Source organism: Felis catus, chromosome A1 (genome assembly GCF_018350175.1).
Source record: "Felis catus isolate Fca126 chromosome A1, F.catus_Fca126_mat1.0, whole genome shotgun sequence".
Taxonomy (NCBI): Eukaryota; Metazoa; Chordata; class Mammalia; order Carnivora; family Felidae; genus Felis; species Felis catus.
The window spans coordinates 106776376-106793609 of record NC_058368.1 but is presented as its reverse complement, the minus strand read 5'-3'; the positions used below and the strand labels follow the sequence as shown (position 1 = coordinate 106793609).

Here is a 17234-nt window from a genome sequence, read left to right as displayed (position 1 = left end):
TCATATATTTACCCCTTCCCTCTAGTTTAACTATTTAAAAATGTACTCTCTAGTGTTTGTTCTAGAACATATTTTTAAGATTTTATTTTTAGGGTTAAAAGATACAACTCTTCCTCCACAATTACATGTTCATATATCCTTTTTCTTACATTTTCTCCCAGTTACCTACCACGTATGAAAGTAAAAGATTTAAAAGAGAAGCAATGAAATGGCCCAATATAAATACTTCCCTGACTCAGGGACCATTTTTGAAGTTGAAATTCTTGGGTCATTCCTTCCTGACTTAGATTAAATGCCCACATCTTATTTCTACCACTTCCAAAGTGCCAGGGGGAAAAAAATAAAGTAATCTTCTCTTAGAAAATCCTTCTTTCCAAGATTAGGGTGCTCTCAAAAGAGCTGCATGTGCTAAAATAAAGTCATCTTCCCCACCTCCGATCAATACTTCTCAATTATGAATGTGAACATACACTTGAAAATTCGCACCTGGACACAACCCTTACCTGCATCTCTTGACAAAAGGAAGCCAATGGCCCAAAGAGAATCTGACATTGCTCATCAGCAGTGTAGGTCATCCCTGGCAACTTGGAAGGAACCATCACGGAATTGACACTCTGGGGATTTGTCTGTAGCAAGCAGCTACTGGCCTTTGACCTGGCAATACGCAGATACGTGTAAAATTTTGAATTTAATGTAAAAACCTTGTTATAATTAGCACAGCAACAGGAAACATTTTTAGAATGTTAAAAATATGTTCTTACTTTTATTTATAAGTTCTTCTACTGAATACTCATAGAAATCACTCCATATGTGAGAATCGTTTATGTACAACTAGGTAAGATAATCCTAATAATAATAATAATAATAATATTGAACATGATGATTTTTTGGTTTATTAAGGTCTTTCATATGGATTGACTCAGCTAATCTACATAACACTGTGAGGTGGTTATGACTTTGTATATTTATAAGATTAAGAAGCTCAGACTCAGAGAGTAACCTGACCGAAAGTAACGCGTGAAGGTAAGAAATGAATTATGTTCGAGGACTTAAAGAATATACGGAAGGCATTGTCAAGTGAGTATTTGTACATATTTTTGTACTTGACATTGTAATACAACTTCCATTTATGAGATGACATTTAATTTTATCATGGTTCTGATTCTTGTGAAGGCAGCCATACAAAACCATACATGTTCCTTGGGAACATCGAAGGGTGACTGTTGCAGAGAGGTGGTATATTCCAATATTACATGTTCTATGTACCGGTCTCTACACTATCACGACTGAACGTACTGCATACATTTCACACCAGAGTTATGGTAATGTAATAAACAGTATATTTTAGCGGATTTTAATATTCATTTAACAGAAAAAATAGGCTTGCCAATTTAAACGGTATGGAAAAATGAATAAAATTTATCTGTATCGTGAATTTAACTCGCTCAATGTTCCTACATTTCTTAGTGAGACTTTTGGATACTTTAAGCATCTCTCACTCAATAACTGCTTTGTGTATCTCATACTGTTTCTGCTTGTTCATTTATTTACCAAAGAGATAAGCAAAGAACAAGGGATTTAAAATGAAAATTTGAACAATACTAATATTTTTCACTTCTTTTTCCAACCAGACATAAACTGTTCCCTCTGTTGAAGGTGGGAAAGAAGAGAATGAGAACTATTATAATGGTGAAAATGATGTATTAATGAAAAAAATCCACAGCTTAGAAGTATCATAATGGAAGAGTGGAGCTTTTGTTAAAGAGGTTCTTTGTGATAACAGATGTGCTGAGTGATGAACAATGAGAATATTTTCCACTGGGAAATTTCAAAGAGGTAAGGAAACACTGTGATAGATAATTTTCCAACCTTACAAATCATCTTGTTCGTTCTTTTATTAGAAAATGTGGACACTAAGAAGCAGATGGGTTAAATAATATGTTCCAATTCACACTCTCCGAGTCAGTGGAAGGGCCAGCATTAGAACTGAGTGCCTTGATCCCTAATCGGGTGTCCTTTCCACTCTACTGTGCCACCTTCCCTGGTTGGTAGAGGAAGCAGGCACATGTAAACATTGACAATGCAACAATAGTAAATGACCTCAGTACCTTAGAAATCTTTCCAAATCTTCCTTGCTACATCGGGACCATGAAACATCACCAAGATTTTGTCCTTTAATCCATTCACCAGACATGATATGAAGACCATCAGCACATGATGGGTGGTCATTGTCATGATTAATGCCCATGCTGATTCAGAATATAATTAAAATAAAAAATTACATTAGGTAAGTATATCTTAACGATTTATAAAGGCAATTAAATAACAGATAAATACTGAAACTAATGGGAGATAAATTAGTTTTAAAAATCAAAATAAAATTAGATATCAGATTGATTTTTTTTTGAAATTTTGTTATCTAGATTAAAGATAAATATTTTTACTGAGGGAAACATATTTCCCAGTGAATCTAGCAAATAACATGTTTAGTCATCTATTTTCAAAATGGTCTATAGATAAAATTTTCAGAGTTGTATGTATGAAACATATAGAAATAGAAAGTTTCTATTCAACCACATTAAATTCTTGTTCTTGCCTGGAGATCCTTTACTCATCGCTTTTAACAAATCTGAAACCACATTAAAACTATTATTTTCCCCATCTGCTTCATTAGACTTTCTTCTTCCATTCATCATTAAACACAAACTATCCCTGGGAAACCTTCACATTTCTGGCCATCTTTACGTCTTCTAGTGAATCTTGAATCTATTGCTTCAAGCTGAAACTCTTTAAAAAGCTGACTTACCTCCAAATGGGTGTACTAGAAGAATATTAAATTCAATATGTCTAGAAACTGCCCTCATTATTTTCTCTTTCAAGCCTTGATTTATTCCTGTACTGTCTCTTTTATGCATTCACTAGCCACCCAGTCTGCCAAATCAAGAATCTTCAGGTCTTTTATCCTCTCTCAGATCACCACCCAGGCTATTTGGTTTTATTAAGTGTCAGAGGGCAAGTTCTGCCAGTACTACTTCCTAAATATTTGTCTCAACTGTCACTTCCTTTCAGTTCCTTTGTTACTATTACAAAGGATTATTAAGTATTTAGTTTCAATAATTATTATGTCATTATTGCGTTCTGTGCCTCTAATCTTTACCAACATTCTCCCTGTTTCTCCTCCTGCTGTGCCCCAGGGAAGTCTATTTAAAACACAATCTGCCTCCCTGTTACCTATATGGCACTTTCAGCTCTTCAACATCGTACAAAGTCTCTTTATTTTTTTCCAAGTCCTTTATGGCATTTTCTTTTCAGCGAATGATTTCTAGTTTCCCCAACAGTATGTGGTTTCTTATTCTTTCACAGTTAATTGTTATTTAGAATTTTTTGTGTGTCATGCACCATACAAAGGGGTTATGAGCCTGAATTAAATGATTCGATGATGTAGGTACTAGTATAATCCAAGTCTGCTGATGAGAATGAACTTTCCCAAGGTTATACAGTGAGAAGGTGGAAAGGGGGGCTGTCTGAACTGAGCAGGCTGGCTCAGGAATCATGTGACTGACCATTACCTATTTGGCATCTGTGAATTCCATTCCCTCTCCTGCCCTGCCCAAAGTGCCTATCCTTCAATGTCTTCGCCTGGATAAATTCTACTTAATCTTCGAGATTACTGTCGATGACCTTCATGAGGTTTTCTTTCACTAACTTCATCTCACCTATGTGTACTCTCTGTCCTACCGCAGGATTCTGTGAACCACATTGTTATCGCACTGGCAACAACGCATTATGCATTTTTACTTCTGGCTAATGCTGCAACTTCTTGAGGGTAGGAACTGGCTCATCTCTCTGAACTGCTGGCATACTGGAATCATATTCTATAAACCATACATAAACACTGAATCAAGTCACCACGGAGAATCGCTTCTGTTTCAGGAAAACCTTCATATAATCTCTACCGAATTCTCATAGTGAAGGTTAATACTGAAAAAATTGGAAGAGGAGAAATGTGTTTTTCTCCAGGCTGAGTATGAAATGATGGCAGGATAGTCAAGTGTTCCCTTTAAAATCTAGATGATAAAATAGTCTTTCATAATAAAAATAGCGAATAACAAGAATATCTACACTATATTTAAAATGCCATAAAAAGAATTGTTATAGAGGCTGCTAAGGGAAATCACAACTAGACTACCTATGTTTTCTCAAATCAAAATAAAAAATATCAAGGCCAACTACTTTTTCACTGAGATAAATTAAAACTTTGAATTAAAATTGTTATATTTAACATGTTTTTGGAAGGAGAAAATGATATGGATGGAATAAGTAATTTATGAGTTAAGAATAATGAGTTAAGAATTCACTCCATTTGCTAACTTAGAAGACTAATAAAACCGAAAATACATTATTGAATATCATTTTCCATACTTCAGTGTCAGAAAAATTCAGCTCCATGTTGAACCATATTTTTCTTTCCTATTCTAATTAATGTCTTTAAATAGGTTCTGTATCAACACATATTAATAGGATGATGGACAGAAAATAGGAAGATAAATGTTTTTCATACTTTGACGATAGGGAGGAAAAGTAAGAGATGATGTGGAGTCATTATGGACCAGTTTAGTTGCCGGGAGGTAGGGTGAAAGATGTTGAAGTTGAAAGAGATTTGAGTTCTGTGTCTCCCTCCCCCTAATTCATGGGACTAGATACAAGTAAGTAATAATATTTAGAAATAAATGCTTTCTTTTTAAAAAAATTTTTTTTAACGTTTATTTATTTTTGAGACAGAGAGACACAGAGCATGAACGGGGGAGGGTCAGAGAGAGGGAGACACAGAATCCAAAACAGGCTCCAGGCTCCAAACTGTCAGCGCAGAGCCCGACATTGGGCTCGAACTCATGGACTGCGAGATCATGACCTGATCCGAAGTCGGCCGCTTAACCGACTGAGCCATCCAGGCGCCCCGTTTTCTTAACTGATTGCTAGGAAAATCTTATGAGGATGATGTAAAATGCCTGACCCAATGTCCAGAATATAGTAGCAACCCATAATTATTCTTTTTATTGGGGCAATACATCTGAGATATCTTATTCTTCTAACTTGTCAAATAGCACAAAGAGATAAAAACATCATAATATGTAATTTGTTGTCTTTGTGAACTTTGGTGAAAGTTGTGGACTTTAAGGAAAACCAAGTAAAGAATAATGGCAAGAATTTACTTTGCTTGGATGTTAACTAATTAAAATAAGAAACTGCAAATAAAGCAGAATCTCACAAATTGCTTAAAACCCCTTAATGCCTTTCTAACAGTACAGTCCTGAGGCAGCCCTTGCCAGGATCACTGTCTCACCTCCACCAGGGAGGGATTCTGGCCACAGCACACGTTGCCGGGTGACCCTGTTTTATCAACAGCCACTTGCCGCATGGAACACACTCAACTCTTCCATCTGTGGTGGTACCGTCTTTCAAAGCATACACAAATGCTATTATTCCTGAAAGGCAACTGGTCTTTTTCAGAAACAATAAAACTTCTTAAATAATGTGTCCATTTGAGAGAAGAGGTTTTGCTTCCAAGAGTTAGCAATTTGGACATTTTCCCAAAGTGGTGTAATGTGATTTTCCAAATTGGGAAGATTACAACCTCTCATCCAGATGATCCTTTTGGGATCTTGATTCTCATGTAAGAAATTAGCTACAGCCATGGAGAGATCTAGTGATTCAACCATTGTTTACCATTAGTTAAATTTTCCTAAAGCTGTTTAACTTGTAACAGAAAAGATAATCATTAAAGAAAAAAATTGGGACAGGGCCTTTTTTTTTTTTTTTTAACCACATATCTGGAACTATCAGGAAATACTGCTTAGTTCCAATTCTACAGATTTGAAAGAAAACAAATAATTGTGAACCTTTATCTGTACCAGTCACTGTAATAATCATTTCCAATGATGATATCACTTAATCCTCACAATATCTCCATTATGTGTCTATTATTATGACTATTCTGTAGATGCAGAAGGTGCTGAGGTTAATTGGGGAGATGGGACTCAGACCCAGGCAATCTGATGGTCAGAAAGATCTCCAAACAACCAACTATAGTGCATCTCTTTCTGAATCAAAACTCTACATTAATGCATATAATCTTTTTTGTTTTATGAATAATTTTAAATGTCTCCTGTTAGCAGAAATGCAACTCTACGTATACAGTTCTAAAACCAAGTCGTGTGCATTGTGTGGAGAACATTCTTGAAGTAAGACATTAGCAACACCTCTCCTCATACTTCTGCAACTGAGCTACATTTTAATAATCTCAGTTTAAATTCATTTTGACAAAGAGCCTAGGGCAAATAAACTCTCTACTAACATTGTACATGGTTGTCAAGTCAACTGAAAAAATATTTTTATCTTATAAAACTTCTCAACTTGTTTAAAAGTCACTGCCAGGAAGTTTTGTGATATCCTGCGGAAAGCTGGAGAAACATTTGGATTTTGAAGATGGTCCCTTTTGATGTTTAAAGAGTTAGAGAAGAGAACATTTATGAATTCACTCACATTTTTTGCATAATTTGGAAAGGGTCAGATTTGTAAACAGTAATTCTTTAGAAGACTAAATTTTTTGTGCTCAATATATTAAATATTTCACCATGATGTATTATTTCCCACTAGAAGTTCTATATTATATAGAAAATTTTATTTGAAAAAAGAAACAAACTGTCCTAATGTCTAAGTGGAAGTATATTTCCACAAAATAACAATTTCCTACAATTCCGTGGCTACATCTTATTTGGAGTAACTTAGCGGCTGTGTGCTCACGGTGGGGGGGGGGGAGTACAAAGTATTTTTATTACTTTTTATATTTTGAATAATTTTAATTATTTAACTGTCAGTTGTCACAAAACAGCGAAATATGTACTTCTATTGGAAGTCCAAAGACCGTGTAAAGGCAGACAGCAACAATGTGAAAAATGTTCTAAAAAGTAGAGGTACAGGGGCGCCTGGGTGGCTCAGTCGGTTAAGCGTCCGACTTCGGCTCAGGTCATGATCTCGCGGTTCGTGAGTTCGAGCCCCGCGTCCGGCTCTGTGCTGACAGCTCAGAGCCTGGGGCCTGTTTCAGATTCTGTGTCTCCTTCTCTCCCTCTGACCCTCCCCCCATTCATGCTCTCTCTGTCTCAAAAGTAAATAAACGTTTAAAAAAAAAAAGTAGAGGTACAAAAACAGGGATTACTTTTGACCTTGCTGTGCATATGAGGTAGCTTCATCTAGCAAATGAACAAACACTTGGGAACGCAGTATTTGCTGCATGCTGTACTGAGCTGGGGTCATAAAAATGAGCAAGATTCAGTTCCTACCCTCAAGGAGTTTATTCTCTCCTGGGGTTAGGACACACTATCCTTGCCTTAGGAAGCTAACGCATGCCTGGACCCTGTTAGCTCTGTATTCCTTAAAGCTCTCCTACCCCTCCCTCCCTTTCCACAGCTAGTTATACCAGTGAAGACCAGTGCTGATCCTCTTGAATTCTGGACTCTTGTCATGTCTGCCTGACTGACCTTGTGCCCCTTAACTCTTTGCTTTATTAAACCATGCTTTAATGAATTTAGTTTGTTATGAATACATTAATACAAAAACCTAGTTTCCTCGGCAAAATATTTTAATATTCCTTGGCAACCAGCGACACTGAAAATGTGAATAATGAACTATGTGCATCAGAAACCTAGGGATGTCGGGGCACCTGGGTGGCTCAGTCGGTTGGGCATCCGACTTCGGCTCAGGTCATGATCTCATCACGGTTTGTGGGTTCAAGCCCTGCGTCGGGCTCTGGGCTGACAGCTCAGCAGAGCCTGGAGCCTCTTTTCGATTCTGTGTCTCCCTCTCTCTCTGCTCCTCCCCCACTCATGTTGTCTGTCTCTGTCTCAAAAATAAATAAAACATTAAAAAATTTAAGAAGAAACCTAGGGATGCTGATGTTGGGTTAGTTAAAATGCAGAATCCTGTATCCTGCCTCAACTGATTGAACAAGACTATTTAGAGATAAGGCCTAAGAAACTTTATTTCAAGTCATTTTCTAGATGATTCTTACTCAAAATTCTAAAAAGTACTGACCTATATGACAAAAATCCAAGATTTTTATCTTATTTTTCAAATAATCTGTAAACTTACTTCAATCTAATTTTCACTGGAACACTTAATTCCAGCCTATCATTTTGTATAATTCCCTCCTATCAGAATGCTTTCCCCAGATTGTCTATAATTACAAATGCAACCCCCATTTTAAGACCATCTCCCTGCATAAAAGACTCTTCAATAAATTCTAGCATATATTTCCCATGGTTCTTAACTTCTGTGGCTTTCAAATATACGGCACGTATACGTATCAGAACTACCTTCTATTTTTAGTGAATTTAGCACCATCTAGAATTTAAGTGTTTGAAGAACATATTTTAATTCCTTGATATATTTAGTTCAATACCTTATTAAATAAATGTCTACAGACCTAGCCACTGATACAGTATCAGAGAAGCAACTAAATATTCTGCAAATGTGACAGCAAGTTGAAACTAATATGACTTCTCACTGATTTAGGGAAACCGTAAGCCTGAAAGATCTGTAGGTGATCTGTTCGAGAAAAGCTGCTTGCCTGACTCTGGACCACACATTTGCCAAGATACATTAGAGAAATACAAACAGAAAGCCAATTCCTGTAAGACCACTCATTAGCTGGGTGATTTTTTCCCTCTTCCACCTACTCACTCTGACATCCAAACCTATGTTTGGAGAGAATCTGGGTGTGTGGGAATGCTGCCACATCTATACTGGCTAAAGTCCCATTATGATTATTAACTTGGACAAACTACTTATTACTCTAACTGGTATCATTGTCTAAATAAAGTATCAAATACAAAAGCTGTGTCAGTGGTCTATAAGGGTCTCCATAATATGTTCACTTCCTGCCAATCCAGTAAGAATTCTAAAGGATATGAAATCACTCCTTGAATGAACAGAGGGATGTATGACCCATGGAAGCTGAAAATCTCCTTTGTACATTAAAACATTCATAAAAATAAATATACCACTACTGATTATTATTATTATTCATTCACTCTGTATTATGTGTTAACCACTGTGCCATGCAATTAAAGCATGAACAATCCAACAGTGAACCTTGAAAGGCAAACTTATCCAAATTGTAGGGATGAAGAAAATTAGTACAGACACATTGACTTGCCTAAAGTTTATTCAGTGAGTACCTGGCACGACAAGAATTCCAGCCCCAGTCCCCTTCTCTAATAAGTTTTCCCTATCACCTGCCCACTGAGTAGTTTCTAACCTTAACCAAGGCACATGTACCCCAGGAAGATACTTGTGACTTTTGCTGTAGGGAATCCTAGAGGGTAGAATGTGGTTAAAGAGAACAACGTGGTTACATGTGGCCATTACCAATTTGAGTTGGCCAAAGAGTATTAATTACAGAATAATTAAGTTTGAACATTTTAAGGAACAATGGATTTCTAGAGGTAAGAGTATATTTGTTTTTTGTCTACTATAGCAATCTGTTATTACTTCCTGTTTCCTGGTCTAACAGTCTTAGATTATGATGTAATGCCTTTATCTTCATTTCTTGTTTACTTTTTATTGTTTGCCTACTGTCCCTTTGGCATAGATCCTCTTTCTTATAGTAGACAATTGATGCACATCAATGTAGAATGAAAAACAAACATCTTATTCCCTTTCAAAAGGAACTCCTCTTGCAAATTAAGAGAGAGAGAGAGAGAGAGAGAGAGAGATCAGCCAAATTTATGTTTGACAGGATGCCTCCTGGGGCATATGCTAGCTTCTTATTGAATTAGAAGAATTTTAGATTAAATAATCCTATCACTAAACTGCTGGATTTGGCCCTTCCAAGTCTATGACTTCAGGACTTGTATGAAATAGCAGGATAGGCCTGTAACCAGACTTCAAGACAGACTTCATCATAATTAATACATAACCATTCCATTTCCACATAGTTTATTTTATATATAAATACAAAATATTAGGTACCAAAAACTATTTTGCAATATTTGTATTTGCATAGTTATAAAACTACCTTTTTTTTTTTTTTTGCTCAGTGAAGGCAACTGCATTCCTTGACCCAAACTAATTCCTCTCTTCTACTTCTTGAACTCAACTATCCTCTACTGTAAAGCTCAAGATGACTGACCAAGAGATGAGTATTTGTACAACAAATGCTTATGCATTCAAACAAATATTCAAGCGCCTATAATGCCCAATGCACTCAACTTTGTGCTGTGGGAAAAAAAATGTATTACACAGTAATTCTATTTTCATAGAGACCGCTGTTCAGTAGGCTATGTGTGTAGGGGGTAGAAATATCAGTACAAATCAGTATATATTAGAAATTAAGGGATATTTACAATAAACAGTGCAAGGAAATTAAAAAATATATTTCCAAAAAGTGATAGCACTTGTCTTGACCATTAATGGATAAAGAAAATTGGAAGATCTACACATCAGTAGGACTGGGAGTTGAAATAAGAAAAAAACATTAGTAAAGACAAAGTTTGAACATTATGGATCATTTGCCTTCATGAGATGGAGAAGTGGACTATCATGTGAGAAAGGTAGAGGGGACCACTGTAAAAGTCATGAATCCAAGGCTAAGTCCACTCATCAGGTAGGAAAGGACAATAAAGATTTCTGAACTAATGAGTGAGACACACCAGAAAGGTAAAGTGCTAAGGCAAAAAGACCAGGGAAGCAGGTGTTGCAGTGGTCCAAGCCTGGGAAGAATAACAATAGAAATAATGGACAGATGGGAAAGCTCTTTCCCAAGAAAACCTAGTAAAATGTGGCAACTGCTTATGAGAGGAATTAAGGGGAGAGAGGGTTAAAGATGTTTCAGATGTCTCAAATGAAGAACTGTCAGCGGTACCGAGGCCGATAACAGAAAAGCGGATGTCTGAAGAAGTGGGTTTATAACCTGGTCCTACTCCTGGTTCTATTCCAGGCACAATTTCCAGCAGAGTATGTAAGCAAACGTCACTGATTTCAAAGGCTTGTTAGTTCACAAGACATCTGCATTCTTGGTACTCTGGCAATACTTAAAACTTTAGCAGGTGCCCCACATATTTATTGCCTTCAAGGAGCTAACTTTGCATATTTATTGCCTCATTAGCCTCTTAGTACTGAAGAAACTCCTGAATTGCCAACTTAGTGGAAAAGCCATGCCTCTACGCCAAAGTTTAGAAATATATATTCGTCTTTTCTCCTGGTTCAACAAGTGAAACAAAAACCAAAACCACATAAGCATTTTCTGGCCATATCAAAAAATGTTCTATGTTTTTACAATGACATGATTTATAATTTCCCCTAACGTATGTAATTTTATCCACTCGACATCTCTACAAAGAAGCCAATCTAATTACCATGTGAAAGTCTTAATCAGTAAATAAGCTATTAATGTTTAAGGCAGTTTCTTTCAACTTATAAAAATACTCAACTCTGCTAGAGCTTTCTAATTTTCTTGGCACAGTTACAAGGAGAAGTTATCACAAATGTGCTAAAGTCCAAATTACAAAATTGTGCCATACACCAGTTTCAAGACAAAGAATTTGGTCCACGACTTTATGCCCACTGTATTATTTCAAAAATATAACATACCTGAAATGGGCTTTTTCTACAATTGGGAAAACAAAGTACTGAGCCATCAGATGCTAATGGGCAAAAAATAAGTATTATTTTATTAATGTAAAACAGTGACCATTTTCAAGTCTTTCTGATTATTTTTATTGGCTGCATATTTTTTAGGTAAGGGGCCTAACTTCAGCTAGTCAGAAAAAGGTGAGATGTTCAACCATTCTAGGAAGCAAAGAAACATGAATACAAATGAAATTAGAATTTAAAATGTGTTATACTCAAAGCTGGCAAAGGAGCTGAACCTCTGAGTCTGCTAAATTTGGAAAATGATCGCCACATGGCCTCCAAAAATAGTGTACCACTTTATACTCCTCTCCGAAATGTATAACAATATCTATTTCCCCCACACATTCCAACACTGTACACTCACTTACACTGTTAAAATATCATCTAACATCTATTCATTGAGCACATCTGAACGGTGTTAGACAATGTTAAATACAATGTTAAATAACAAAAGCAACAAAAAAGAACAAACAAAACAAAACAAGCCCCTGTACCGAGGGACCACACTTGAATTAGACATGCAGAGATCACATAATGATACATATAATGTAAACCTACAATTGTGAAAAAATTAGGAATGAAAACTACAGACAGCCTATAAGAACATATGTCAAGGGATTTAACCTATCCATAGAATACTTTTCTGAAGAAATGATCTGAGAGAAGAATAAGCAAAAATAGGGAAGAAGGCAGGAAGAATTTTCCTGCCAAGGGAAGGGAATGGTCCTTACAATGGGAGTAAATACGGATTCACCTGTACAGATTTATGTAATCTGATGGGTGAAAGCAGAATTGCTTTGTGGTCTGAAGTGTCATTCTATCAATAATGCTAAGTTTTTGTTTTTGTTTTTTAATAAAAGCCATGCATAGACCTCCATGAGCTGTGTGGTACCATTTTTTTTTTAAACAGGGCTTTCATCATTTCTTGTATTGATTTGTAAGAGCTCTTTTTATATTAAGGAAAACATCACTTTCTGAGATACGTTGCAAATACTTTCACTGATTGTGATTTATCTTCTATTGTATTTTTTCCTTTGCAAGGATACTTATTTCGAGTTGTTAATTTTGTGACTTCTAGATTTCATATCTAGAATTATACACATTCCCTATTAAAAGATAAAAAAATAAACAAAGCCAACCAAAAAATGTCAATGTCCACAATCATTTTGGTGTGTTATGATGTCATAAATATGGTACAGAATCAGATTCCTGTTACGTTATTGAATGATTCATTTCTTTTTACAGACCGTAGGTTCAGCTTTTATTATATGGCACATTTATAAATCTTTTCCTAATTATAGGTTTAATTTTTTTTTTACTCTGTTCCATTGACTTACTTCCTTCTTCAAGCACCAGCACAAACTGCTTTATCTACTATGAAATATATTAATATCTGATAGAATTCACCCTCTCCTCTCCTGTTAGTTTTTAACAACAAATATCTTATATTGATTTTTCCACATGGAGTCTATAACCAGTATGTCTAATTAAAAAAGAAAAAAAAAGGAAAGCAAATACTATTGGCATTTTGGGAAGGTCACATTAAATTTATATAGAGATAATTATCATTTTATAATATTCACTGTTCCTATCCCAAACCAGAAAATGTCTTTACATTTACTTAAACCACTTTTATGACTCTCTGTGTGGATATAAATTCTTCTTTTTATAAGTCTTGTACATTCCTTTGTAAGTATTTGTTAGGTATTTTATCTTTTATATTTTATCTTTTGCTATATTCAATATAAATGGATTTTTTCTTTCTTTATAGTGACCAAGTGGCTGCTGTTTATGTATTGAAAAGCAAAAATTGTTATATAATTTTGTAAGCCCCCCCCCTCAAATTCTCTTATTGTTCTAATAGAGTTTTTTTTTTAGTAGGTTGTCTTGAGTTTTCCAATTATACAAATAATGTTCATTTTGGCATTCCTTTCTAGTTTTATTTTTGTTTTAATATTATGAAATATTTTCAAGAAAACAACTATGTAAAATATATAATCTTTTTTTTCTTAATGTTTATTTATCTGAGAGAGAGAGAGCATGCACACACACACACACACACACACACACACACACAAGTTGGGGAGGGGCAGAAAGAGAGAGAAAGAGAAGGGGGGGAGAGAGAGAGAGGGAGAGGGAGAGGGAGAGGGAGAGGGAGAGGGAGAGGGAGAGGGAGAGGGAGAGGGAGAGAGAATCCCAAACAGTCTACATGTTTAGGGCAGAGCCTGATGTAGGGCTCGATCTCACAACTGTGAGATCATGACCTGAGCAGAAATCAAGAGTGAGACACTTAACTGACTGAGCCATCCAGGAGTTCCAGAAATTAAAAAAGCTTAACAATCAGATAAGTTCTAAGATCTATGTCAGATGTCTCTATTAGGTCTTATGTTTCTGTCTTCAAAAGAGGGCACAGAGTATGTGCTGCTTTAGAAATGATTTCAACCCTAACGTCCTAAAGATAGTCTCATATATTTTCTCTTAAAAGCCTTGTCTGTGATATATCAGTCTTTATTTTATGCAGAATTGATTTTTAGAAATAATCTGAAGGTATTCAATTTCATTTTTATACATGCGGTAAGCCAAGTGCATTATCATATTTTTCCGAAAAGTCAACTTTCTATACTGATCTGCCAACACCTTGCTCACATATCAGGTTTTCCTCTAGGCATGGACTTATTTATTACTCCAGATTTTGTTCTATCAGACCATATTTGCCCATATTTTCACAAATGTTTAAATGTCTTAGCTATTCTGGTTTCAAAATTGGTCTTGATTTCTGTTAGGGAAAGGTTCTTACATTAGTCTCCCTCTCATCCTCCTCTATCTTCGTCTTTTCCTTCTCCAAGAAAGTTTTGGCTATTTTGACTATTTGCACTTATATACAAATGCTGAAAATATTTGCCAACATCCATATAGAAGCTGTGGTGGTCTATTTATTGGAATTTCCATGAATCTATAAATCATTTAAACAGAACTGACATCTGAAGAGAATAAATTTATCCTCAAATGTGGTATATTTTCACTGACACAGGTTTCACTCAATAAATTTTAATAGGGGTATATAATTTCCTATCTTTTTTTTTATTCATTCCTAAGTACTCTGTGTTTTCAGTTGCTACAGTAAATAGTATCATTTTTTAATGACATTTTGTATTTTTGTGTTGACAGCTGTTTTTTTGGTCTCTCTTATATTTAATAATCTTACTACATTCATGAATTAATTCCATACTTTACTTCTACATAACATCATAATTTTATATAGGGAATCACATCATTTGCAAATTAAAATAGCTATCTTTTTTCCATTCCCATCTCTACAGCTTTTATTTATTTTTCTGCCAAGGTTCACTTGTTTGTCTCCAGTATATACACAGAAGCAGATGTGAGATTCTTGTGATTTTCTTAATTTGTAGAAATGTTTCTAATATTTCACCATTAAGAATAATGTTTCCCATTGATTTTGGTGAATATACATCAGCAAGCTTTGTCTTAGTGTTTTTCTTTTTAATTGTGCATCTCTTGAAATAATATAGCTTCTACCTTTAAGCTATTGACATGGGCATTAAGATTCTTAAATGATAAATGACCTTTCCTATCCTGATATAAAGCCAACTTTATTCCCTTATATTACCTTTCTTTGTTTACATAGTGCTACTTTATTTTGAAAATGTTTTCTGGGGCACCTGGGTGGTTCAGTCAGTAAAGAAGCTGACCCTGACTCCTGAATTTGGCTCAGGTCATCATCTCAAGGTTTGTGGGTTCGAGTCCCACACGTGGTTCCATGCTGACAGGGTTGGAGCTTGCTTGGGATTCTCTCTCTCTCTCTCTCTCTCTCTCTCTCTCTCTCTCTCTCTCTCCATTGCTTTCTGCCCCTCTCTGACTTGTACTCTCTCTCTCTCTCTCAAAGTAAATAAACCAAAAAAAAAAAAAAGGAATTTTTTCATCATTCTCAGATAAGAAAGTACTACAACTTTTATTCCTCATAACTGTCCCTTATTGATTTTTATGTTACATTAATACTAGCTCAAATAATGAGTTGCAGGGTGTTCCTTTATTTTCTAGAAAAATTAGATTAATATTAGCATTATCTATTCATTGAACCTTTTTCTGTGTCTGAACTTGTGTTTTCTTTGGGATGATTCTAAAGCGCTGATACAATTTTTTAAAATGGTTATAGAGCTTTATGTCCTTCTATTATATTTTCTTAGAATTTTCCCATTTCATCTGTTTTTATCATGACAGTATTCAGTCTATTTTCTTAGTATCTTTTTAATACTTTCAGTATCTGTTACACTGCCTTTGCTAATTTCTATACTGTTGAATTATGCCTTTTTTCCTTAATCAATTTTATATTTGCCAATTTTATTCATATTTTCAGAGATCTAATTTTGACTTCATTATTCACTTTCATTGCATTTTCCTATTTTATTAGTTTCTACTCTTTGTGGTTTCTTTCTTCTAATATCTCTTACTTTGTTGTTATGCTTCTAACCTCTTAATATGAAAATTTAGGTCATTAATTTCATCATTTAATTTTTATATATGTGTTTAAAGTTACTCATTTTCCTCTAATTGCTCCTTACCTGCAATGCTACAAACTTGCAAAATAGTATATTTGTTATTGTTTAAGTCTGAGAGTATTCTGGTTTTCCTAATGACTTCTTCTCTGATCAATGAGTTTTTCCAGAGTATGCGTATAAATTTCTATTATGTATTTATTAAGCTTGTTTTTGCTATTGGTTGTTTAACTTAATTGTATTGTGATAAGAAAAATTCATCTGTAAATTAATTTTAGGAAATTTGTTTAGACTTGAAGAATAAAATAATATATGGTCATTCTTCATAAATATCTGTATTTTGAAAGAGTACGTATTCTTTATTACTCAGCTACAGGTTTCATATCTGCCCAGTAGACCAACGTTTTTAGTTGTTCAAATCTTTTCTCTTCTATAGAGATCTTTCTATTCAGTTTCTATACAGAAAGCAGTGTTAAAATCTCCTACTATGATTGTGGCTATTTATCTGTTTTGTTAATGTTTCTATTTATGCTCTGAAGCTTTGTAATTAGAATATGTTAGATGCTGATAGATTTTTTTTTTTCATTCCATGTCCTGAAGCAAACTACTTGCCATAAGCCAGCTGGAAATACACATTGCCTTCTAAGGGACTGTGAAGCTTTGACTTCCACTCCCCAGAGTGCATTCAACCCTGAACAACTCCATCCAGTACCAAGATTAAGCACCCAGTGAATGAGAAATTCTAGCTCTTTTATATGGAAAGATGCCTTCTACCTCTAATATGTGGAAGTTTCTCCTTCTGGCTCTTTATCGTGGCTACTTATATTAAAAAAAAATTCTCCTTTTGGGATTTTTAAGCATTTGATATGGGGATAGGAGACCTCAATGTCTTTTCAAATTCTATTCAAGAAGAATCTTTTTTAAAATAAAATCTCTTTTAATGTTTGTTTTTGAGAGACAGAGAGAGAGAGAGAGAGAGAGAGAGAGAGAGAGAACACGAGCGGGGGAGGGGCAGAGAGAGAGAGG

At 35.1% G+C, this 17234-nt stretch overlaps 1 protein-coding gene across 5 annotated transcripts in view; it reads right to left on the bottom strand.

Moving 5' to 3' along the window:
• Positions 1 to 17234, bottom strand: part of ADAMTS19 (ADAM metallopeptidase with thrombospondin type 1 motif 19) — a 241930-nt gene that overhangs the window by 104818 nt on the left and 119878 nt on the right. For 4 of the 5 annotated variants that reach the window (XM_023254781.2, XM_023254786.2, XM_045058632.1 and 1 more), the window contains exons 9-10: positions 2109 to 2249; positions 504 to 654 (exon numbers count right to left, since the gene is read on the bottom strand). In XM_023254781.2, coding sequence (XP_023110549.1) covers positions 504 to 654; positions 2109 to 2249 — 292 coding nt within the window. The remainder of the gene's footprint in view (positions 1 to 503; positions 655 to 2108; positions 2250 to 17234) is intronic. The other variant, XM_045058633.1, reaches the window with a different exon arrangement.